This window comes from Hydra vulgaris, chromosome 01 (assembly GCF_038396675.1).
Source record: "Hydra vulgaris chromosome 01, alternate assembly HydraT2T_AEP".
In the NCBI taxonomy this organism is placed as follows: domain Eukaryota; kingdom Metazoa; phylum Cnidaria; class Hydrozoa; order Anthoathecata; family Hydridae; genus Hydra; species Hydra vulgaris.
The window spans coordinates 65,193,418-65,221,033 of NC_088920.1; the positions used below are offsets into that span (position 1 = coordinate 65,193,418).

General features: G+C 26.4%; 2 protein-coding genes across 2 annotated transcripts in view; one reads left to right on the forward strand and one right to left on the reverse strand.

The window, feature by feature from the left end:
• LOC100211630 (E3 SUMO-protein ligase RanBP2) overlaps nucleotides 1–9,743 on the reverse strand; it is a 113,520-nt gene extending 103,777 nt beyond the window's left edge. Inside the window, exons 1-3 of the mRNA XM_065788951.1 lie at nucleotides 9,595–9,743; nucleotides 9,455–9,522; nucleotides 8,054–8,095 (exon numbers count right to left, since the gene is read on the reverse strand). Of these exons, the coding sequence (XP_065645023.1) occupies nucleotides 8,054–8,095; nucleotides 9,455–9,522; nucleotides 9,595–9,705 (221 nt within the window). The 5' untranslated portion in view covers nucleotides 9,706–9,743. The remainder of the gene's footprint in view (nucleotides 1–8,053; nucleotides 8,096–9,454; nucleotides 9,523–9,594) is intronic.
• An 11,229-nt stretch (nucleotides 9,744–20,972) lies between these two features.
• Nucleotides 20,973–26,101, forward strand: LOC136075528 (uncharacterized). Its single transcript, XM_065788950.1, has 7 exons — nucleotides 20,973–21,084; nucleotides 23,163–23,428; nucleotides 23,667–23,777; nucleotides 24,358–24,546; nucleotides 24,776–24,996; nucleotides 25,139–25,298; nucleotides 25,947–26,101. The coding sequence occupies exons 1-7, from the start codon at nucleotides 21,035–21,037 to the stop codon at nucleotides 26,030–26,032; spliced, it is 1,083 nt and encodes a 360-aa protein (XP_065645022.1). The 5' UTR covers nucleotides 20,973–21,034; the 3' UTR covers nucleotides 26,033–26,101.
• Nucleotides 26,102–27,616: the final 1,515 nt, after the last annotated feature.

Consider the following 27,616-nt stretch of genomic DNA (forward strand, 5'->3'; position numbering starts at 1 on the left):
CAATACATACAGCGATATAGTTTAATAAATGATGTTTGGAAAAATAATATTTGCTTTCACAAAGAAAACCGTTAACAAAATAATAAACTTTTAAATAAATAAAGTAAATAAATTAATGTAATTTTTTTTAACGCTAATTTTTTTTTTATAAAAAATCATTTGTAGTTGCTAAGCCGTAATTATAAATTTAGGAAAAAATCTTTTTAAAACTCAAAAATTTATTATTTTAACTAATTTATACAAATGTCAAGAAAAGAAAGAAATTTGTTAATATCAAACATTTTTAAAAATGTAATATTAAATTTAACTATTAAATATTAAAAAAAAATAATAATAATAAATAAACATTCCGTTATAGTATTTATAAAAAAGAACTAACATTTAACTCTAAAAAATAAAAAAAATAAAGAGAATTTTATGACGTCAAATTCACATTACGCTCTTGCGTTAGGCATTTTTTATTTAAAACAAGGTCTATATATATATATACAACCCTTGGAATTAGGAAAAATGAGGTCAGCAATAATTTGTCGACCTCAATCTTATAAAGGTTGGCATCAGGTCGGCAAAAAAAGTTTGATACAAAGGTCTTACCATAGAAACGAGGTCGGTATTTTTTTGCCAACCTCAAATATTTTAAGGTTGGCATTGCCGAATGTCAACCCTAATTCCAAGGGTTGTATATATATATACATATATATATACATATATATATATATATATATATATATATATATATATATATATATATATATACATATATATATACATATATACATATATATATATATTTATACATATATATATGTGTATATATATATATATATATATTATATATATACATATATATATATATATATATATATATATATATATATATATATATATATATATATATATATATATGTACTTATATGTACATATATGCATATATATATATATATATATATATATGTATATATACATATATATTTGTATATATATATACATATATATATAAATATATATATATATATATATATATATATATATATATATATATATATATATATATATATATATATATAAGGTCGACATTGCCGAATGCCAACCCTAATTCCAAGGGTTGTATATATATATACATATATATATATATATATATATATATATATATATATATATATACATATATACATATATATATATATATTTATACATATATATATGTGTATATATATATATATATATATATATATATATATATATATATATTTATATATATATGTATATATATATACAAATATATATGTATATATACATATATATATATATGCATATATGTACATATATGTACATATATATATATATATATATATATATATACACATATATATATGTATAAATATATATATATATATGTATATATGTATATATGTATATATATATATATATACATATATACATATATACATATATACATATATATATGTGTATATATATATATATACATATACATATATATATATATATATATGTACATATATGTACATATATGCATATATATATATATATGTATATATACATATATATTTGTATATATATATATATATATATATATATATATATATATATATATATATATATATATATATATATATAAGGTCGGCATTGCCGAATGCCAACCCTAATTCCGAGGGAATATATATATATATATATATATATATATATATATATATATGCATACATATACATATATATATACTGTTCAAAAAGATTACAAAAACAACCACCTCAGGTATAACTTACACTTCTAAACTGATTTGAGAAGTCGCTATTGATAGATATAGCACAAAGAACTCTAAACTTATGAAAAATTTTATCTTGTCCAGGGCAACTACAACCAGAACTTGGGGTTTAACTTATAGTTTAACTTTAATAAGAATGTTAATTATATGGTAGTCTTTTTTATTGATGCACATTTTTAAAAACTAATTTCAAGAGATTAGTTAAAACACAACAAACAAAACACCAAAAAAGTTTAAAAGCTCTGAGAAAGATTAATTCAGTGAAGATTAATTCAGTGAGTTAATCTTTCTCAGTGAAAGACACCAATGAACCATCACCGATGCCTAGAAGCACCATTGATATATCTCCACCAAAAAATAAAAATTTTTAGTTATTTGTAATCCATTTTTACGCATTTTTTTCTTCTTTACAATCCAAATAGTTTGCAATATTCAGCTGAATACCGAATAGTAAATAAAGCAGCCAAATAGGCCAATATAACTGAATTCACCGAAGTCACCAAATATTTGTGACAACTCTAAAAAAATGTTTATAACATTAAAAACATGTTTTAAATATTTAACTAAATTAGATTTGATTGAATATTGAGAGAAAATAATAGAATATTTTTCATTTTATAAAAAAATATTCTATTATTTTCAATTATTATTTTAAGTTTCTTGCGGTTATGGCTTTCGACTTTTTTGTTCCACGTAATAAAACCTTTAACATTGACAAACAGAAACAGTATGAAACAGATACTGACTACATCAAAAATGAAGATCTTTAAAAGTAGTATTTATAGTTATCTCTTTACCTAAAGTTACTTAACAATATCCTTTATCTCTTTGTAACTAAAGTTACTTAACAATATTTTTAACAGCTTATAACATACTACTTTTAATTAAACCATTTCTTAGTAGACATATTTTCACGCGAGAAAAAAATACTAAATAAAAATTATTATAGTGGACTACTGATTATCATAGCAGACAACTCAAATAAGAAAAGAATTATTTCAATTGCCTGCAGGGCAACTGGGAAAAAACCAGAGGGTACACCACTAGACCTTCGCACATATTTGAATTTGCAAAACCCTGTCTCAAAAAATGTATATATCCGTAACACATAAGTTGATGTAGAAAAGTTCCAACCTGTCTATAATTTAGCATTTTGTCATTAGTGACATAATATCCAAACCTTATTCATCTATTATAATAGAAATATTTTTAGCAATAAGGACAACACTATAGTAAAAATTTTAATAAAAATTAAATGATATAAAATCAAGATACTTTCAAAATTCACATTTTACTCAAGTTAAAGCTTAAAACAAGATTTATACGAAACATAATTTTTATTTGGAATTGGTTTCAACACGCACTTTAAAGTGTAAATATAAATGACAAATATTTTCATAATGAAAAATATTTTGAAATTGACATTAAAAAAAATGATTTGAATTTTAAATAAAAAGAGGTTAAATAAAAAAACAACTTAATATAATACAACAATATAAAAAAACAACTTAATACAATACTTAAATATAACTAGTAAACAAAAAAATTTAAAAATTACAAGTTAATAGTACTACATTTACTACAATAAATACTTTTTCAACATCAGATTCACTAAATTATTACACTTATTACTACTACATTAAGGTTAACTGGGATTCACTGTGTGATTTGACTTCATGATGGTTCTCAGGCTGATATTTTTCAGCATCTCTGCTGAAAATTGCATCTCTTTTATAACCTCCTTGATTCAATCAGGTATGGAAACTTTTGTGTTTTTTTGTTTGTTGCCAGTTTAAAATCAAGCCGAACATTACCTTATACTATTCTACTTCTTGTGCATTTCTAATTGTAACTTTTTTTTTCATCTTTTCCACAAGAAAAACCACAAAAAAATCTTGAGAACAAACATTCTTTTATAAAAAAAAAGTAAGGTTAGATAAGTAAGGTAAGGCTTTACCCTACAAAGATCATAATCTTATCATTCAGTACTGATTTTTTACAAAAGGTGTGTAAACAATCTATTGCAAAGCATCATGCTTGCCATTTTCTTATTTATGATTCCATTCTCAACCTCCATAAATCTCTAATTTATCATTGTATGGAATATTGTTGTCACATTTGAGCTGGTTCTATAATTAGACTCTCTTTTAGGTCCAAAAATGTATTGTAATGGTTGTTGGGCCTGATCTAGGATTGCCAGACATCCGGCAAAAGGAGGGCATGTCCTCATTTTTTATTTGTTGTCTGGCAAGCTAAGCTGAAAACATTTTAAATGTCCGGCTTTTTTCATATTTTAAGTTTTTAATTTTTTCATACACTTATTTTTTTTTTACATATACTTCTATACTTAAACTTAGCTATTTCTAAAGTTTTTTGACATCTATTCTTTAAAAACATTAAATAAAAAGTTCTACTAATAGTTCTGCACAATTTGCATTTCCAATTGCATTGTAATGTTTGTTTTATCTTATTCCATTCATTCATCCAACAGTCAACAAAAATCAAAACAATAAAAGTTAGAACATAATTTTATTCCATTTAAAACTAACTGTTCTCGAAATTGTATAGTTTTTCGAGTTCTTTTGTTGTTCTATAGAATGGCAAAAGAATTAAAAACTTCAAAAAGTATAGATCATTTCTTTTTCAATAAAAGCATTTTTAACTCAGTATATTTTGTCAATTTTTGCTTACACTCTTATAGCAATTTAAATTGAATTTAATTACGCTCTTAAATTTAATTGCTTTATAAAAATGACTTCAATTTCTACAAAAAAAAAATACAAATTTAGAAGCATTATGAAAAATAATTCATGTCTTGCTAAAGGGCACAACAAGAATGAGGCAAAGTATGTGATATATGATTGTTTTTATCAACTTGTCTGTCGCTAAAAACTAATATATATTAAATTATTTAAAAAATAAATCTTAAATGTTATAAAAGTGCTGGGTTTAATAAAATTAACGTTAATGTTGTAAAATCTGTTTATGATATAATCGAACCTCTTTTGTTTCACATCTTTAATCTTTCTTTTAAAACAGGTATTGTCACGGAAAAATCAAAAATTGCACGAATCACACCGGTTTTTAAGACTGGCGATGACTTTATTATTTCTATTTATAGACCTATATCTATATTATCGTGTTTCTCCAAATTGCTTGAAAGAATAATAGCTATTTAATTATTTATCAGAAACAGGCTATTTAATTATTAAACAGGCCATTTAAATATTTATCAGAAAACGATGTTTTATATAAAACAGTTTGGTTTCAAAAAAAAATGTTCCACTAAACATGCAGTGGTTGAAATGGTCAATCAAATAACAAACGCATTATGTACTAACTACTTTACATTAGGAGTTTTCATTTATTAGTTTTCAGATATTAAAACACTTTTTGAAACAGCTAACGAAGAATTGGGTAAGGTTAATGAATGGTTTATAAGTAATAAACTGTCTCTAAATGTGGATAAAACCAAATTTATTTTATTCCATAAAGTAAATAAATTAGAAAATAATCCCGTCAAACTGCCAAATCTAATAATCAATAAGGCTAACAATAAAAGAGAAAAATCAGTAAACTTTTTGGGCATAATATTAGATGAACATTTATGTTTGAGTTATAATATAAAAAGCATTGAGAAAAAAATATCAAAAAATATTGCCATGTTATATAGGGCTAAACCATTTCTAAATAATAAATCTTTAAAAAGTTTATATTTTTCTTTCATTCATTGTTATTTGATTCTTTGTAATATTGCATGGGCAAATACAAATCATACAAAATTTAAAAAATTGAATAGTAAACAAAAATATAGGTGCAGAATATTATTTGGAGCTGATAAAAGTGTACCATGCGAGCCTCTTCTGCATTTGCTTGACGCATTGAACATTTATAAAATCAACGCCAAGTTTTAATGCTCATGAATAAAATAAAGATGGGACTATCTCCTAAAATATTGCAGTCCTATTTTGAAAAAGTAGTACATAAATACTCGACAAAATTTTCAAATAATAACTACATCGTCCCTAAATATAATTCAAAACAAATTATATATTTAATTTAATATCATGGACCTTATTTGTGGAAAAAGTTTCCTAATATTGCAAATACGAAAAAAGTTAGAACACAACCGTTTAAAAATGAATCCAAACAGGTGTTATTACTTATGGATTTTAACATATCCAATTTTAAATGCTTCTTTTAAACTAAAATTCAATTATATAAAAAAGGTAGTTTTCTATTACATTGTATAAACTGTTTACAACGCACTTCCTTAAGAATTATGACATTTTCTCCCTTACGATCAAAATCGAAAATAGGTTTTCTGAATTAAAAATTCTAAAATTTGAAGATCTTGTAAAGCGTTATAATTGTCTCTTTGTATTTGATTTTCTTTAAAATAAACAACCAAATTCCTTCAATAATTTTTTTATTAAAACAAGTGACACACAAATATTACACGCGAAATACTGAAAATTTTAACTTGCACACTTCCTTTTTCAACACTATTAAATATGGCAAGCGCTCTATAAAACATCAATGTATTACTCACTGGAACCAAATAATACCATTTATAAAAAAAAAGATTTTAACTAAATACCCTATTATTACCAACATTCTTCTTCTCAATCGAAACCAAATTAAGAAATTTTTATTTGAGTATATATTTAATGAATATTAGTTTTATCTTTTATTATTATTGCTTTTTTTAAATTACTGTATTTATAAAATTATTACTTTTATTTTATACTGTCTTTTTTAACTCTACTAATTTTACTATAATCATTTATTTATCTTTGTTTTTTAAATCTTATTAATATCATTTATAGTGATAGTGATTCAATTGTAGTAATAGTTTTATGGTTATTGTCCTAATTTTTGCAATTGTTATGTTTATTTTATTAATTTCTGTCATAGTTATAAACTTTACTATATTTTTTTTACCATTGTTTTTATCATTAGTTATAATTTTTAGTAAAGTTATCATGATGTAGTTACTATTTGTTTTTTTATTCACATTATTATTAATATTATTATTTTTTTTAAATTATTATTGCAATTATTAATATCATCTTTACTTTTTCATCCATCTTTTTTTTATAATCTATCAACTTTTTTTTTCATTAATTCAATTACGGTGTTCTCTAATCTTAAAAGTTATTGTTGAAATATAATTTGAGTTCTTGAATATTTTTTCTGTTTTTTTAACTATCAATAAATTGTTATTTATTTTACTTTTATACAAATTAGTTTTAAAATATACATAAATATTATGGTTCTTGTAAATTAAGTACTCTTTGATCTTTTATTTTTAATTTTTCGTTCTTTATTTAAATATTACTTTATTACAAATTGTTATATATTTTATTTTCATATTTTTCAATAAATACTGTATAATATACGGATATAGTATGGCCTTGTAAATATATGCTCTTTAATTAATTTATTTTTTGTTTTTCTTTTTTTTTTTTTCTTTCAATTTTTCTTGTTTACTTAATTATTACTCTTAACATGAAATATAAAATTTTCTTATATAACATAAATGGATATTATACTTAGTAGTTTATTCTCATCCGGTGTCAGTACCATGGCTAGAGGGTCTGAGTCTCACTCCACATGATAAAAAAGGCAATTAGCGCACAGTTTAGAGTTTTTTTTATGTCTTTAACAACTTTTTAATGTCTTTTGTCAACCACTTTCATGTTCTTTAACTTTGTTTCCTGTTAACTTAATTAGCAGTTGCTTAAGATCAATGTTATTGAAAGAAAAAAAAAAATTATCAACTACTTGTATATTTAACATTTTTTAATATTGACTTAATAAATATGTATTTAATCTATCAATATTTCAACATTTTCAGTCTGTTTTTAATTTTTGAATTTTTTTATCTGTTTAATCAAATTATTTTTAATTCAACATAAACAATTTTTTTTTACTTCTAATTGCTAATTAAGCAAGATAATAGATTAATAAATACATTTAATAAATCTAAAATTATTAAAATTTTAAAGAACATTAAACATTCAAGAGATAAAATCAAGTATTTAACTAAAAATATTTAAGCAAAACAAATATTAAAATATTAAAGATATATAAATAGATAAATAAAACATAGATATATAAATATGGTATTAGAATATCCATCTAAAATGTCCACAAAATTGGCTTTAAATTTCCCTTTTTTTTGTTGCTATTTACTTGCCGCAGTGCAGAGAAACGAGTTTATTTTTATTTTCGAAAATATTTAAAAAAAAAATGAAAATTCTTACCTGAAATCACGATCTTGGATAGTAAGAAAATCTTCTAGATATCTAAAAACCCATAGCAATTTTTACAAACATTTTTAATTATTTATAAAATACAGATATAATATTACATTAAAAATTACATATTATATATTAAAACATATAGTTTATATACAGGCTTTTAAGGATTAAATGATCAAACAGACTACATCACACCTAGTTAAAATTGTAAAAATTTGAAAATTGCTAATTAATGATTATGATGACTAAATAAATGTTTTTAAAAACTTAAGTCTTATTCAAAAGCATCAGGTTGTATTATTTATTAATATGAAATTTGCAGTTTTCGTGCACAGTTACTCTAAAACGATTTTTAAAAATAGTTGAATTAATAAAAAAGTTTCAGAAAACGTTTTAAACATTTTAATTATTGTAAATTTATAACCAATGCTATAACCATTTTTAATGTTTGGACTTTTATTAAAGGGTGTTAATATAATAATATAACAATAAAAAATATATGGTTTTTATTGTTGTGATTAAGTTCCCTAGTTATGTTGGCTAAATATTGTTAATAATATTGCACCAATATAAATTGTCCACATTTTGATTTATATATATATATATATATATATATATATATATATATATATATATATATATATATATATATATATATATATATATAAATATATATATATATATATATATATATATATATATATATATATATATATATATATAAATATATATATATATAGCAAATATTGATTTACAATAATATTAGCTATATATAAACTGAAATATAATGCCAACATACTTTTTTTATCATAATCAATGAAAAAATATTAAAATTAAAAAAATGAACACCCTGAGGAGGGATTGAACCGGCAATCCTGTTATCAGCGCCTCAAAATTAGATATCTAATACATCCACATGGCTACACTGCTATATCAATAAGGAGAAAAATTAAAGGATTTTAATATATATGTTTTTATTATGTAAACAATATTTGTGTGAGCGTACAAATAATGTAAGCGACAATGTAATGAGAACATTATTTGTACGAGCGTACAAATAAAAACCTCCTAGATATAAACATTAAAACTTATAAAAGTTTCACTGAGGAGGACTTGAACCCCCAACCCTATCTTATTTTATTTTATGATTCTGTGATCATAAAATAAAATAAGTAATATTTAATTGCTATATTATTGTTAAATTGTATTAATAATAATTATTACAATAATAATTAAATTGTATTAATAATAATAATTACAATAATAATTAACACACTGATGCTCTATATCATAAATAAGTGAAAAACGTTTTATTCAATTAATAGAAGAAATATCGATTGGTTTCAATAGCGGCAAATGCATTTCCTAGAAAGTTTTGCATATTCATAATTATTAAAATCTTACATTCTTGCAAGTTCATAATCTTTAGCATCATAATAGAGTTGAGCGAATCCAAATGCTTTCGTTTTTTTCTAAAAGCATAACAATTTCTATAAAATAACATACTTGATCACATTTGAAAAGTAATTACTCTAGATACTTACATCAAAAGGGCTCTGCAATCGACTTTGTACTTTTTCTATATATTTCTCAACTTCATATGAGGTCATAAGACGTTTTGGAGTAGAAGGTTTAGAATTTGAAATAGTAAACATTTTCAATAAACTAATATTTGATTATAAGATTAAAAAGTGTTAAAACATATACTTTATATATATATATATATATATATATATATATATATATATATATATATATATATATATATATATATATATATATATATATATATATATATATATATAAGATTTAGTCATTATATTAGTCTGATTATAAGATAGTCCGATAGCCTTGAAATTTTACAAATACAAAAATTAAGATTTTTAAATTTTATAAATAAAATAAAATCGAAAATTGAATTGATAATGGACTCATCATGAGAGAACTATTAAATAGAATATTAAACTAATTTTAACAAAGCTCATAATTTTTTTCTCTGTTTAATTAACAACGAAATATTATTTGAATATTAATATTGTTACATAATTCGATTGTTAACTAAATTGGTGAATATACTTTCTAAATGCTAACTAAAATTGACTAATACATTGTTGAAATTGATCTAAAGCCAGAAAATTTAATGCAATTCAATTCTAAAGTAATCCAACACAAATTTGACTAAATCAACTTTTAGTTGACTTAGTTAAAAACAACACTTGTTAATATTACAAAATATAAGAATTATATTAACAATAATTGATAAGAATTTTTTAATTGAATCATAATCTTTTATAGAACTATACATATGTAAGCCAAAATAAATTTAAAGTAATTACAACAATATAATTAAAATTAAAAACAAACTTTTAAATGATAAATCATAGAAAACCCTTTCTTGTTGTTAAAAATTAAACTAAAACTATTATTACAAATTCTTTTATTTAGTGTTAAAAAAGTTAATTAAACTCCAAATATTAATAGTAATTTTCCAATTTTATTCAAAAAAAATAACAACTCCAGGACATTTCAGGATATTTTAGATAAAATGTAGTTTTCCTGAATATTTAAGGACACTTGTAAAAATCCAGAGCATTACTGGACAGCCTCAATGTAAACTTACTTGTGTCACACAGTAAAATATATTTTTCGCGTTGTGAAACTATCATCACAACAAACATAATATGATTACAACAAAAATATGATCACTACAATAAAATTTTTATCATTACACTAAAAATAATATCACAATATTTATAAACGATCAAGAATAAAACGAAACTTAAGAATCCCTGATTTCTTTCCCGCATTTTTATTCCACATCCGTGTCAAAACTAATACTCTTCTTAAAACTGCGAGGTAAACTCCCGTATCAAAAAGTTTCCCATTCGACAAAATTAGGTATCCTTATAGAAAATTTAAATTTTGTTTTTCCAACCATAACAACTCCATTATAAAGGTATTACTTAATAATGAATTTTGATACAAAATTGTAATCCTAGGTCAACTTGAAGTAAAGATATGCAATTTTTATAGTAAAAAAAAATATAGTGCACTTAACAAATATAAAGAGGAAATTGACTTTAACATCTTCACAAAAATAAAGAGGAAATGAAAAAGTAGACTTTGAACATCATCGTATAAAGTATACAAAATGTTTTTTCATAAGTATATTTTATAGTACAACCTTTTTAAAAAAATGCTCTACATATTCATCTTTAAGTTAATTAAAAAATCAATAATAACAATTGCATGACTTAGCGCCAAACCAGCCTATACAACGAATATGTTGATATGAGATAATTTGACGCAAAGTTTAAAAGTCTTTAACAAAAGCCACTAAACCGAAAAAATTAAAAGTAATTGCAGTTCAGTGCACTTAAAAATTTTAATTATAGTATTTTGGTGTTTGCAACAAAACACTACATAAATCATTTTTCAGTATAAACTTATTTTTTTCAACTTTGTTGTATAGGCTGGGGTGGCGCAATTGTGCTGTTTATGAGCAAATTAAACAGGAGTAAGTGCAGTTGGGCCAAGGATAGAACCTTTAGGAATTATTTTAAATAACAGGAAATGAAGAAGAGTGCTGTTCATCGAGAATAACTTTTATACTACGATTGATAAGAAAGGGTTCAATAACCCTTTTGTTACCTGATACACTGTTCAACCTTGTCGACTATATCAGGTAGGATGTAATTAGTGAAATCAAGAAATGAGGTTTATAAAAAGCTCTTAGAAGCAAGAGAGGAAGAATAACAGATTTGCCCTTATTACAGACACTGTTAAAGATTCTTCAGAAGTTACGAAAGGTTAATTTTTGATATGAAATACGAGATTTTGTGGCCTGAAAATAGCAGGCTTTGGCATTAGACAAAACCTTTCTACAACGGTTTCTAGCAATAGTAAACAGACATCTGTTTTCTGAAGAATTTTTTTGGTGATATATATGGAAGTAATGGTTACGCTTGTAAACTGCAGCAGCACAATGAGACGAAAACCGTGGAAAAGAGGTTGGGCTTAACTTTATCAAGAGGAAATAAAAGATTCTATGCCAGCTTGAAACTAAGAAGTTACATAAAAAGCACATTTGTCAGCAGACGAAAGATTTTTACCCAAGAGCCATCACGAAAAAAATCATGGAAAGAGTTCCAGTCAGCTTTAAGGTAGTTGTAAAAGGTACGATGGTAGAGGGATTCTGATGATGAAGAATAATGAGATAATAGTTTAAGAAAAATTAAACCGGGATCAGAATGACCTAAGGGTGAATATGGAGAAACCGAGCACTGACTAGGATCAGAAACAAGACATAACTCAATTGGATAAAAAATTGGAATTCATTACCTGAGCTATAAATTAAATTATTGATGAATTCAATTAACCTCTTTTTACCGTGACAGGTTAAGTTTGTTTCTATTAACTAATTGTTACCTATTATTGGAAAAACTGGTTTTATTTTAGATACCAAGTTTATATATTGTTATACTGTCATATAATAATTAATGGTTGTAAAAAAAAAAATTGTTTTTTCAGATCCTGGAAATTAATTATGGAGAATTCAGTACCGTCCAACGTACACAAATTGTAAAATTTTACTATCAAAATCAAGGCTCAATAATTCAAACCCAAAGAGCTTATCGAAGGCATTTCAATGTGAGAGATGCTCCTAGTAGGAATGCAATTAAGAGCATTGTTAAAAGATTTGAAGATCAATGATCTGTTAGTGATCTGCCACATTCTGGAAGACCTAAAGCTGTTTGTACGGATGAAAACAAAGAAAGGATACGTGAAAATCTTGAAGAAAATCCAACAACTTCCACCCGAAGACGATCATTGGAACTTGGAATTTCTCGAACGTCTTTAAGAAGGGTTATGAAAAGTCTAAATTTTTATCCATACAAAGTGCAAATCATCCAAGAATTGAAGCCACAGGACTTTCAGTTTAGACTACATTATGCCGTTCGATTACAAGAACTTGCTGAAAATAACCAAATTTTTTGGATAAACTAATCATGTATGATGAAGCCCACTTCCACCTAAATGGGTTTGTCAATAAACAAAACTTTGGGCAACAGAAAACCCAAGAGCTGTGCATCAGAGAGAACTTCACCTTGTAAAGTGCACTGTATGGAGCGCAATAACTTCAAATGAAATTATCGGGCCATACTTTTTTGAAGATGATAATGGGAATGCTGTGACTGTGACAGGAGAGAGATACAGAGCGATGCTTCAAATTACTTATGGCAAGCAATTGAAAATCGAGTTGGAATGTGGTTCTAGCAGGATGGAGCAACAGCTCATACTGCAAGAGAAAGCATGAAGTTACTCCGGCAACGTTTTATTGGAAGAATTATTTCTCAATTTGGTGATGCCAATTGGCCATCTCGTTCTCCTGATCTCACTAGCCCAGACTTTTTCTTGTGGGGATATCTAAAGGAAAAGGTTTATACCAACAAGCCGCAATCTTTAATGGAGCTAAAGGAAAACATCACTAGAGAAATAAGAGAAATAAGCCCAGAAACTTTGGAAAAGGTTATGGCAGAGGTAATTGAAAGAGCTGCAATTTGTGAAGCAGAAAATGAAAGGCATATGCAGGATGTTATTTTTCATGCTTAACGATAAAGTTTCTAAAGCTTACTAAAAGCAAATTTGTGATAAGCATAAAATTAAATTTGTGATAAAAAATCAATTTCCATCGCCTTGACTTTATGTTGCTAAAATTTTATGCATACAACTGTTAAAATAAAAAAGTTATTTAAATTTGAAATGGTTCAGTGACTTTTAGCCCACCCTGTATATATATATATATATATATGTATATATATATATATATATATATATATATATATATATATATATATATATATATATATATATATATATATATATGATATGATATGCTATGTTATTTATTAATATACTTTTTTCTTCATCCTTCAACACCTGCGCATAGGGGAGGGGGGATATACAATCAAACTCCTCGTTAGAATAATCTTCTGTAACAACAACTATCGCATTAAAAGCTTTGACAAATTGAAAACAAAAGCACCTATATTCAAGTTATTTGAACCTTAACCAAAACTTTTACCAAAGTATTTACCTTCATAAAGTGGAAAGGCGCCCATGATGGCATAGCGCCCATGATGGCATACCGGTCATATTTCCATAAAAGTTGGTTTTGATAAAAAAGTGGTAAGACCTACATGACTAAACTTACTTTACATTAGTTTTACTGAAAATACGTCTCTTGTGCACAAATGTTGTTTTTATTATCAACAAAAATTTTTGTAGATAATAAAAACAATATTTTGTTGTAGTTTTATTGCCTTCATATATTTACGATTGTGATTTTATTATTAACTAAGCAGAAGGGAAATTTTCATGCATTTTATATCCAAGTTTTGTGCATTTTGTGGAATACTTAATTAACATTATCTTTTGAACAAGACGAGTTTGGTGTGTTGCAATATTGACGAGTTAAGAAAATCTTTTTTTTTTATAAGAAAAACTTATTTTTAAGTAAAGTAAATAAAAAGCAATGCTTCAAAAGTTTTGTTTTTGGTCCAAAAAATACATTAAACGCAATATATCTTATGCGCATGCGCAAGATTTTACAATGCTACCATGTAATATGAAATGGTAAATTAGGATTGTTCCAAGTAGTTTCTGGCTTTTCTGAAGAAAAACTCTTTGGTTAAATGAAATCATCACGTTACCCTTGATCATAACCAGCACCATCCTCCCCTATGCGATCATAGGAGCAGTGGTTGCTTTTGACGACATACTTGTGCTTGTTTTTTAAAATAGGAATAACTTATAAAAAAAACAAAACTGATGAAAACTCCGAGGGTTGTTATTGTTCTACATGTAATAAGGAATGTATCCACATCAAAACTTTTATTATTGGTCTTTTTGCATTATTTTGAAAAGTGGTTGAATTCCATCAATAACCGTCAAGGTAATTTTACTCTAAACAATAGATCTAAAGTGTTTATATCGTGGCAAACCTATAAAGGAATTAAAATTACTGTTAATTCTGCTGTTGAGTTTATAAAATTTTTACTTTCTAATGATGTGTCTTATCTATTAACAGAAGGATTTTATCAAGATCTACAAGAAAATTATTATGGACATCAACCTCAAATTGGTTCTTTCAAGGATTATCTACCTGTCTGTGATTTTAGCTATAATAATAATACCATTCGAAATCAAAAAGTCTTCAGACCTATAAAAGATGGCAATTCCTAAGAGGATATTCACTTTGAGATTAATGAAGAACCAGTACCATGAAGAAAGCGAATAAAAACTTCTTTATAATAGACCAATTTAAACGGCAATTTTCATAGCCACAAATTGTTAAAACACATTATTGTCTAAATGATCAGATACTTTATGACCCAATATTGACTTACTTGATCAACAAAAGATTTATACATTTAAGTAGCATTATACTAGGTTGTAATTATATAAAATTTATTTTCTTTTCTTGCTTGAATAGATTGACAGTATAAGCAGAGTCGGCATTACTGTATTAGACAATTTAAGGCTAAAATTTCATAATTATTAACTATTAAAAATAGTTCATCATTATATTTTTCAAATATTCAAATCATAATTATTAACGAAGTAAAAAAATTTTAACAGATGATAGCCACAGTTTTAGTTGCTTAAAATCGTTAATTAAAACAAAACATTTGTGTAAAAAAAAGGTTAAGCATTATTTTGAAAGCAAACATTGAATTTTTTTGGTTGCTTTCATAAAATATAGACTACTGAAAAACTCTTTCAATCTATATCAGGGGCGGATCTAGCATTTTTTGGTCTTCGAGATAGCTAACTTCCAGACATAAAGCAATCTCCAAACATTTAAATGTTTATACTTATGTCAAATAATGATGCTTTGCAAAAAATAGCAATGATTGGAGCCTAGGAACAAAAAGCTCTAAAGTTTTCTTCCCCTGTCCCAAACGTGAGAGAAAGAAGTTGATAAAATATTTTTATACTATTCTCAACTAGACTTATATTCATCAATAATTTTTAAGTTTTATAGTTTAATCTTTTTATGTTAAAAAATTATGACCATATGAAAAAAAATGAGGGAGGCTCAAACTTTAAAAGGTCTTAATTTTTGAACGCTAAAATATTTTACTATGAAATTGAAAATTTGTCGATGAATATAATATAGTTGAGAATAGTACAAAAAATATTTTGTCAACTTGTTGTTCTTATGATTAGGGCAGAGAGGCAAAAATTTTGGGAATTTTTTGTACTCATGTTCCAATCATCGCAATTTTTTGCAAAGCATATTGAAAATATTTGACATAAGTATAAACAAATGTTTGGAGTTTGCTCCATATCTTAAAGGTAGCTCTCTCAAAGACCAAAAAAATGCTGTAAACGCGCCCGATCTCTATTTATATCTAAATAAGAGAATTGGAGTTGATAATTGAAGTTAGAGTGAGTCTACTGAATGATATGATGAACAAAAATGATTACAAGGGGAAAGGTGGCTCAAAAAGTGATGAAAAAGATTTGCATACTTAACCGTGACATTAATTTCTAGAAAAGTTCAATACTCGAGTAAAATATTTTACAATCTAATTTTTTCAATATTTTAATTCATGAAGATTTAGGGTTTTAAATATACAATTTGTAGTTAAACTTTAAGTTAATAAATATAAATTAAAAAAAAAGCAAACAAAACCTAAAGTTTTTGAGAAAACTAAACCTTAACCCTCCCTGATATTAGCTTATTTTATATACTCTCAAAAATATATATTAATCAAAAATTATCTTAGCTGCAAAATAAATGCTCTTGTTTATTAATTTCTAACTGGGTAAGAGGACTTAACAAACGGGTGGATGGGAATTTTTTATTTTTATTTGTGCAGTTATATTTTATGATTTTTAAGGTTGCTTTACCAAATCAAGTCTTTTTTTAGTTTTAGATATAATTTCCTTGTTGATAACAAGTAAAATTTATTAAACAGACAGATTTTTTAATTTAATGATTTTATTGAATAAAAAGATTTAATAAACAGACTCAATAAGCTCAGAATTAATGGACAGTTTCCAAAAAAACTTAAAATATGGTAATAAAACCCTAAAATGTTGGCCCTAAATGTTATCAAAAAACTATTAACTATGTAAAGTTTCTAATCTCCACAAAATGAAGTGTAAGTAAATTTTATATAGTCGTCTTTTGATTTCAACTCCAAATAATTACTAAAATTTTTTGTAATGCAAAATCTTTATTTGATAAATTAGATTAATTGTAAAAAACCTTTTCTAATGAAAAGAAAACAATTTAATAAAAAACTAGTATTATATTCTCTGATACCATAAAAATGCTTTTAGCCATTTGTAGCAATGAAATCGTTGTTTTATAATATCAATATATTAAATTATAATATCAGATATTTATTTTCGACTGTCGAATGTGAAATTAACATATCGTTGATCTTATATATATATACTTAACTGTGTAACTGTGTAATCCGGTTTCCTGCAAAATATGGATGTGCAATGTGTCAGCTATTATTCCGATACGGTCCGAAGTGACGAGAGGAGAAACGCGTGTACTTATTGTTATTTTGATGGACATAAATTTTATGGTTGTTACAGCTGATTATAGTTCTTGTATTCGTAGTTAATTTAATTGAGTTTTTTTCCTAAAGCAGTAGTATTCTTCTTTAACGGATTTATAACAAATGGTCAAGCAGAATGAATGGTGCAAACATTTAAGAATTCTTTAAAAACTTTTCAAGGGAGTGATGTTGAGATGCAATTGTGTCGCTTCCTTTTTTAGTTTCGCTTAATACCACATTCTACAACTGGAGTTTTTGCGGCTGAACTTTTATTAGGTAGAAGATTAAGAAATGAATGTCGATGCTACTTCCTGAGGCCATCACTAAAATCAACGAAAAACAGCTTCCAAGTATTTTTAGTAATAAAAGTCGATTCGTTCAACCTAAAGACCTTGTTTATGTAAGGAATTACATTGGAGGTGAAAAGTCATCCATTATTGTATCGGCTGTCGGAAATGTTAATTATAAAGTGTTGACATCGGATGGTCGTATCCAAATTAGACATATAGATCAGATTGTAAAATGTCACGTGAAAGATTGAATTAAACCTTTAGTTAAAACTGCAGATGGCATGAATAGTCCTTTGTTAAACAATCAAATAACTGAAACATCAGTTCCAAGTGATAACATGTATGATGAATGCGAACCGATTAACAAGGATATTAATCCCAACAGAATATGTGAACAGTTTGAATGATTTATAGATGGAGGATTGTTGTAACTGTGTAATCCGGTTTCCGGCAAAATATGGATGTGCAATGTGTCAGCTATTATTCCAATACGGTCTGAAGTGATGAGAGGAGAAATGTGTACTTATTGTACTGAGACAAGTTGATCTTGGTGTATTTTGTCCTCCTGCGACTGATCAGTAGTGTTTGGTATTGGATAGATATCCAGAGGGGCAGCTTAATTTATTGTAACTTTATAATCCCCACATATACGCAACGGACCCAAAGGATCTTTTGAAATTTTTAGAACAGGCTCTACGGGTGCTGCCTATTTTGAATACTGGACTCTTCTCAAAACTCCTTGGTCTTCCAAACAATCAAGCTCTAGTTCAATCCTAGTCCTCAAAGCATACTGGTACTGGTCTTGGTTAAAAAAACTTTGGTTGTGCATCCTCACGTATGGTTATGTGACATTTAAAATCTTTTAGACATCCTAAATTATCATTAAACACCTCTGGAAATTTTGCCACTAATCCTTCTACCCTCGAATCAAACCCATTGCAAACATTGACATTTCTCATTCCTTTACACAATTCCACCCATTCTAGGTTCAGTATCTGGATCCAATCTCTTGCCATTAATGTGGGCACATTTCCCTTAACTACAGTTATAGGTAAAGTGCAAGATTGTCCTTTATAATCTACTTCAACAAGCCCTATTCCTTCTGATCTAACAAGTTCTCCTGCATAAGTCTTTAACACCATTTCAGACTTTTTTAGCTTCTCCTAATTTCCTTTTATTCTTCTATAAGAGGAAACACCCATTACGGAAACAGCAGCCCCTGTGTCAACTTCCATTCTAACCTTTTTACCATCGATTTTTAAATTAATAAAAACTGGTCCGTTCACCTTCTCAAATTCCTCACTTATTGAATACAAGGCTAAAAATTCACTTTTGTTTTCATCTGCATCAGCAGTGCTTCCTTTAGTCGATCCTTTACAAATTTTAATTTGTTTCACTCCTAATTTCTTTTCTTTTTTACCATCAAATTCTTTTTTTTTTCCTGATCGACATCTTCTTTTTATATGTCCAATTCTGCTACATGTGTGGCACTTTGAGTTGCAAAAATGGCAATCGTTTGCCAGGTGACCTGTATAGCCACATCTAAAACATTCTTTATTTTCATCATTTTTTTTCAAGTATCTATCTCATGTACTCCATCTTGCTCCATAGGGCCTTCTCTAGTACCATGAATAGTCTAAGCATCTCTATATGCTGCTTTATATGCTCTTGCTGTGTCTAGTGCAGTCTCCAATGTTAAATTTTTTATGGTTAATAACTTTTGCAAAACATTTTCATTGTTTAATCCACATACAAACCTATCTCTTAAGTAATCATTTAGTTTCTCACTAAATTCACAATACTCTGATGTAACTGATGTAACACAATGTCTGCGTAACCCCAGTGGGCACAGGACGTCTATGGACGTCCATAGGACGTACCGTTTAGGTCTGTTCGTCCAAGTCCAAAATGGTACGTCTTGGGACGTCCAATGGACGTCCAAAATAGTCCAAGTAATAATACGTCCAAAATAGTACGTCCTGGGACGTCCATAGGACGTCCACATCTAAAGGAGGTATATTCTCTTCTCCGTGTTCTACTTTTACGCATGCGTGAATATAAATCATTTTAAACATGGTACAAAAAACGATAGGAAAGTCAATTTATGCTAAAAAACTCAACTAAAAAAATTTAACTATGAATTGAAGCGCTTATTGTGAAACAATGACAAGCCACACTTTTTTCAAAAATAAATTATTATCATTTTTATAATGGTAAATAGTATACGCAATTTTTTTTTTTTTTCTGTCCAATATATAATGTCAATTAGTATTTTTATGATGTATAAATTTGAGAAAATAATAGGTAAGCACTGATTTTATAGATTTAAATAAAACTTAAAAGTCATTTTTCTCAAATATTTGTTTTTGTGCCTTGTCATTGTTTCACAATAAGCCCTTCAATTCTATTAACAAAAAAAGATTAACCGGATAATAAGTTTTTATAAATTGTTTATTTAATTCTTTTTATTTATTCTTTATTTCTATATAATTGTATCTATGGACTTTTAAGGTCATAAATATTGATATACATATATATTCTAAATTTATTTCAATATATAAATAGGTACATGTACATTGTACATGTACCTATTTATATTTACATGTTGTCAACATCTAAATATAAATAGCCCAAGGTGATTTATATATTGAAATAAATTTAGAATATATATGTATAATATTGTAAATATATATTCTAAATTTATTTAAACTACTTCATGTCAGTATATAGCAAATTTTTATACTTGGTAATAGTATATATACATATATATACATATATATATATATATATATATATATATATATATATATATATATATATATATATATATATATATATATTTGTATATAAAACTGCTACAAATATTAAATAAAAACGTCAAAGAAGACATTAAAAAGAAGCCATAAACGCCATAATAATATATATACACATGCCATAAAAGTCATAATATATATATATATATATATATATATATATATATATATATATATATATATATATATATATATATATATGTATATATATATATATATATGTATATACATAGCTTTTTATTTATATGTTTAATAGATAGCTTTTATTAAAGTTTAAAAAAATTACTTGATCCAGATATGGATCACAAACGATCATTGAAACGACAACATGTTTCTCCTACAAAAAGGTAAGTTTGACAAACTCATAAGTTTTCGTGAATAAATAAGTTATCACTTATTCAATTAAAAGTTATAAAAGATAAGTTAAAATGACTTTTTTCTAAATTATAATGGCATCCTTATTAAAGATTCTCTATGTAAAATATCCTCTAAAAGCAAGAAATAAATATACATGTTACAAATATATTTATTTTGGCATTTAGACAAAACAAATAGATAAAACAGTTTGAGCATTGTTTGCATAATGTCATAGTTTTTATTTATTTAGCAAGCGAATAACCCAGTGGCGGAATTTAAGAAGATCTGTACATAACCTTTCACAGTCAATTCAAACAAACAATAACCTTGAGTCTGTTAATTGTAGCTCCTATAGTTCTTCCGCTTCTATGCTAAGCGGGGACGAGTCTTCATACAAGACTTGTGCATCTCAAGATACTATATTTTCAGAATTAAATGATAACCAGGAAAAAGGTTTACATGATATCCCAATTGATAATGAACCATACAATGCTATAGTACCATTAGAACCATTTAAAAATGAACTAAAGTGCTGGAGTTTAAAACATGGCTGCACCAGACAGTGTGTAAATGACTTATTAAATATTTTGATTATGATATATTAAATATTTTGATTTGATATGTGGGAAAGAGTATAGTATTTCTGTATTTGCTATTTCATGCGATTCACCTGCTAGGTCACTTTTAAAGGGTACTGTTGAACATTCGGGATATCATTCATGTGAAAGATGCAATGAAGTTGGTGTTTCAATAAGGAATCGTATTGTCTTTACCAATACAAAATTTAATATTTTACCCAGAACAAATACTGAATTGAAAGCTGGAATTTATTCTCAGGCTGACAGCTTTGGTCGGTGTCACCATCACTCGTTGACTCCTTTATATAACGTTGATAGTATTGATATGGTTTGCGATTTTCCTCTTGATTATATGCACTTAGTTTGTTTGGGAGCCATGCGTCGTATTCTTTATTATTTTAAAGGTGCATATAAAGGAATTTTAAAGGGACGTTTATCTGCTTCTTCCATTGCTCAAATTTCTTGCCTGCTTACTAATTTAAATGGCAAATTACCAACTGAATTTGCACGTCAACCTAGGTCATTAATTGAGTTAAATAGATGGAAAGCTACGGAGTTTAGAATGTTTTTATTGTATGTTGGAATAGTTGTTTTAAAGGGTATTCTTGATTATAAGGCATACAAACATTTCTTGAGTTTAGTATTATCCATCCGTATGCTATGTGAAGACAATAACGAAACAAGAAGGATATATTTAAATTCCGCAAGACAACTTCTACTTTACTTTGTCTCAAATTGTCATGAACATTATGGTGACACTTTTTGTGTATATAATATTCACAGTCTCATTCATATTGCTGATGATGTGGAACATTTTGATGCACCTTTAGATTTTTTTTCCTGTTTTCAGTTTGAAAATCATTTACAAATGCTTAAACATTTAGTTAGAGGAAAAAATAATCCTCTAATAGAAATCTCCAAACATCTCAGTGAATCAAAGGGCAGTGTTTTGTGTCAAGAAAGAACTATTACAAAAATTGACACATCTAAAAATTCTTGCTTTTTGACAAAAAGTCATGTAATTTTTGTAAAAGAAATTTTGGTTAATGGTAATATAGTTTGTGATGTTTTAGAGAAGGAAAGATTGGACAATTATTTTGACGATTTTGTTGAGTCTAAGACTCTTAATATTTATTGTATTAGAGCAAACCATGTTTGTATGAGTCGTGAAATCACCAAAGACAAATTATTGCGGAAATGTTTGTGTTTACCATTTAAAAATGATTATATAGTTATCTCATTATTGAATGATGTTAAATTTTAATGTTATGCTTGTAATTAATAAATTAGTTTATAGCTATGAACTGTGTACTTTTCTAAAAAAATTTTGGAACCATTAAATTCTCAAAACTAAATTTATCTGATATAACTGTTATAAATATTTTTGTAAAGCATACAGATATTGCTTAAGAAAAGTTAGTTAGGTTTTTTGTTTTGTTGTGCCTATGAAGTGTGTTCCATGTAGAAAATTCAACTTTCTTTTATTTCAGATTGTTCAGCACAATTGTTATTAAAGAAGATGGGGCAGATACAAAAACTGTTGTGCCTTCTCATTGGGTTGACCCATGTAAAAGTATTGTGTTTTATCCACCACGAGGACGGAAAACTGTTGGCATTTATCTATCTGAATGGGCAGAACCTGAGGCTGGCTGGCAAGAGTTTAAACTGATAGAATATATTCTTGAAGCTGGCAGCTATGAAACTTGCCAGGCGATGTTAATGTTTCAAACAGAAGATGAGGATGATGATGTACCTAGTAAGTTATTTATGGTTTAATCAATAGTTCAGTCAGGAACTGACACATTGAGATATATATATATATATATATATATATATATATATATATATATATATATATATATATATATATATATATATATATATATATATAAATATATATATATATATATATATATATATATATATATATATATATATATATACATGTACATATACATATACAGTGAATTTAGGTTAATAATTTTTCATTTAAGTTTCGAAAAAATTTGAAACTATCGTTAAAGAAAGAGTGGCTAGTCCAAAACTTAAGCTTGGTGGAATGAAAACAAAATTTCAATATTTAGATGAGGAGGATGATGTTTCTAGTAAGTTGATTATAATTAACTTTGCCTATTATATTATTAATTTAATCTAGCCAAGATTTATATATCTTGAGTTTCATTCACTTATTCACATCTATCCTATGCAGACAGAATGTCTAAACTAGGTCTATGGAAACTTGAAGAACGAAAAAACATATTGGATTTAATAGAAGTGTTCAAGATGTTGCATGGGTATTCAACTGTTACATATAAAAAAAAAATATGAATTAGCCACAAACAAAAGAACAAGAGATCACCCACTTACACTTGTTAAATATAGATTCAAATCTGACAATTCAAAACTTCTTCTCAGAACATGTAGTCAACCGCTGGAACTCACTTGATAAAAATACTGTAACAGTCACTTCCCTATATAGCTTATTTGCCAATAAGTCTATATAGCTTAATTGCCAATAAATAAATATATATATATATATATATATGTATATATATATATATATATATATATATATATATATATATATATATATATATATATATATATTTATTTATTTATTTATTTATATAATATATATATATATATATGTATATATATATATATTTATTTATATATATAATGTAGGTTCAAACAAATTTGAAGTTAAAGAAAGAGAGAAAGTAGATAGTTTTTTGGATCCTGTGGCTTCTACTTCCAGTAAAATAATTGATGATGATGATAATGATAATGATAATAGAGATAGTTGTAAATGTGTTGAAAAGTTAAGGAAATTTAGTGATGGTGGAGTTTCGTTTAAAGAGATGTCAAATAAACGTGAGTTATTTTGGTTAGCTTTTTATTTGCATGAAAAAAAATATGTTAAATATTTTTACAATATTAAACAGCAAGGCTATTTGAGCCACACAACTATAAACCAAGAATATAAAACTGCTAATAAAAAACATTCCTCTAAGTTAAAAGATTCTTCCATGTATCTTGTAGATACATGGATGTACCCATTAACTACTTTTTGCTAATTTTTTTGATTTTATTTTTTGTTTAGAATTTCAATATGCTTTGTTCATGGATATGCAGAAAAATTTTCGCCAGCTCCAAGATACGCAAGCGCAAATCCTAGATAGGCTTAAAAACATTGAACAAAGTGGAGACGTCGATTTTATTTTGAATGTTGACGATATTGAAAAAGAACCAATAAATTCAATTGAGAGATTCGATATTATTGAAAATATTTTAAAAACAAGCTCAAATGCAAGAAAACGCAAGGTAACATATATATATATATATATATATATATATATATATATATATATATATATATATATATATATATATATATATATATATATATATATATATAACTAATATTTAACCATGTTTTTATTTTATTTTTTAAATTAATTATTAGGTTACTCAAATAAAAGCAGTTGGAGGAGCGACTCCACGAAAAACGATTAAAAATGTTTTGAATGAAATCATGACCCAAGGTATTCAGTCATTGTTTAGCAAGGACGGTAGAAAAGGAAAGAGAAAATTTACAGGCACTGCTCATTATAAATGCATAAAAGGTGAGCATTGAATGCAAATTTAAAGCTATTGCATCTTACTTAAGACTGAATATTTTTGCTAACATTAAGCAGAGGAACATAAAGCAGTATTTCATTGCTTATTTTCCGCTATTCATTGTTTGCAAATATATTTGCTGTCGTTTTCCGTTTTAATTTATTTTTTTATGTACGACCTTCCAAAACTGATAACATAGTAATATAAATTTTTATTGTTGTTGTTTTCATTTAAAATAAATTTTTATTGGGGTATGTGAGGCTCCATAGCCGTGGTGAAACAACTCATCTAGGAGAAAGAAAACTCGAATATCAAATTCCCACTTTAATATGGTATGGGCAGGAGGAGCTCATAAACATTGGCTGGTAATGTTTTGTACAATAGGTTTACTTGGAAGGGCATCCAGTTGTAAAATTTGTTTCAAATTATACATAATATCATTCCCATCAGGAATTGATAATATGGAAACCCGTCTTAGCCATATAATTGTGGAACCATGTACTTTAAATTCTATAATAATAATTATTATTATAAATAATTTGTTGATTTTTTGGTTTAAATTTTACTTAGCTTTTGATTTTAATTGAAATTTGTTTTGATTTTCTAAAACGTGACCTATAATTGAAAGACAATTTTGACAAATATATCTTTAGAAGCCGTTGTTGGTGACAAAGTTGGTTACGATTCAAGCAGCATCGAGGGTGCTATTGGCGACATATTGAAACGAGCCAAAAAATAATGTCTTTGCTATTTGTAGATTGTATTTATTATATACGTTTAAAAATATTATTCTTTTTATTTTTTATAATGATTTGTGTCTTGAATCCCTAAACACGTGCGTATTCAATTTAGACCCCGTGGGAAAAAAACTTCATTTCTTACACCAAATGACTCCGTTTTTTATAGTTGTTAGAAATCGAGTCGGTATGAGAATTAGCTAAATAAAATTCAATGTTGAATTTTATTCAGCTTAATCATTATTAATGATCAAAAGTCCACAATAGACGTCATTTGGACGTCCAAAGGTTATTTTGTCCGTTTAATATTAATTAAAATGCCAGTTTAAACGGACAAAATAACCTTTGGACGTCCAAATGACGTCTATTGTATTCTTTTGAACGGACTTTTTTGGACGTCCTCGAACGGACTTTAAACGTCCGAAATAGACGGACGAAAGTCGTTTCATTTGGTACGTCCAAAGGACGTCCGAACGGACCGTTTTGGACGTCCTTGGACGTACTATGGACGTCCGCGTGCCCACTGGGACTCCATGTTATATTCATTTATTGATTATTATTATCTAAGTAAAAGTTTTATTTTTAGTGTCATTTTCGCACTAACTACGAATAAGTTTGTATGCCTCCGACAATTGATAAAAACACTGCTTTTTGTATTTCTGCATCTTTAATATCATTGGCCAGTAAATAATTTGCAAAGCGTTCAATGTATTCCATAAAATCATCCTTTTCTAAATCAATACTCGATATATTAGCCAAGTGCATCATTTTCACTTCGTTGCCAATTGTTAAAAATACGTTAAAGAAGAATACTAGTGTTTTAGGAAAAAACTCAATTAAATTAACTACGAATAAATAAACTATAATCAACTGTAACAGCCATAAAATATATGTCCATCAAAATAACAATAAGTACACGTTTCTCCTCTCGTCAGTAGTGTAAAAAGAGCATTCCAGGACAAAATTTTTTCAACCATATACCTATCCATATTCTCATATCATATTTCAAATATATCTATAACCATAAACTCATATCATATTTAATTATAAACTTATCTATATTCTCATAAGTCATTTCAATCATTATACAATCTTTAAATTCTTAACTCATTTCAACTATTGTCCTAACCATAATTTCTGAGCTAAAATAAAATAATATATAAGATAATGGTAGTATAACAACAATAATATATGATTATATATTATAGTTACAAACTATAAATTCTGAGCTAAAAAAACTTTTTGTAATTTTTGTAATTTTTTATAAATCAATTTTTTTAAGTTAAGCTATAATTTCATAACTGAAATCTAAGCTCATTGATTTCACAAGTGAAATCTAAGCGTAAATGTAATATAGCCTAAGCCATAGCTCATTGATTTCACAAATGAAATCTACGCATAAAATGAAGCATATCCTATTACAGTAAAACTTCCAGATTATCCAACTTGTGTATCTCCAGAGTTTAATGTAACTCCTAATCTCCTTCCAGTATGAACACTAGGCATGTAAAATTAAAATTTCTGTAAAATGAGATAGTAGTTGTAGAGTCAATTGCATCTTTTGATTGATACAATAGTCCAGATGA

Coding starts and splice junctions, on each gene's coding strand:
- LOC136075528 (XM_065788950.1), top strand. CDS start 21,035: ATGGATCACAAACGATCATTGAAACGACAACATGTTTCTCCTACAAAA. Junction 23,778..24,357: donor TGAGGAGGATGATGTTTCTA/GTAAGTTGATTA, acceptor TATATAATGTAG/GTTCAAACAAATTTGAAGTT. Junction 25,299..25,946: donor TCATTATAAATGCATAAAAG/GTGAGCATTGAA, acceptor ATATATCTTTAG/AAGCCGTTGTTGGTGACAAA.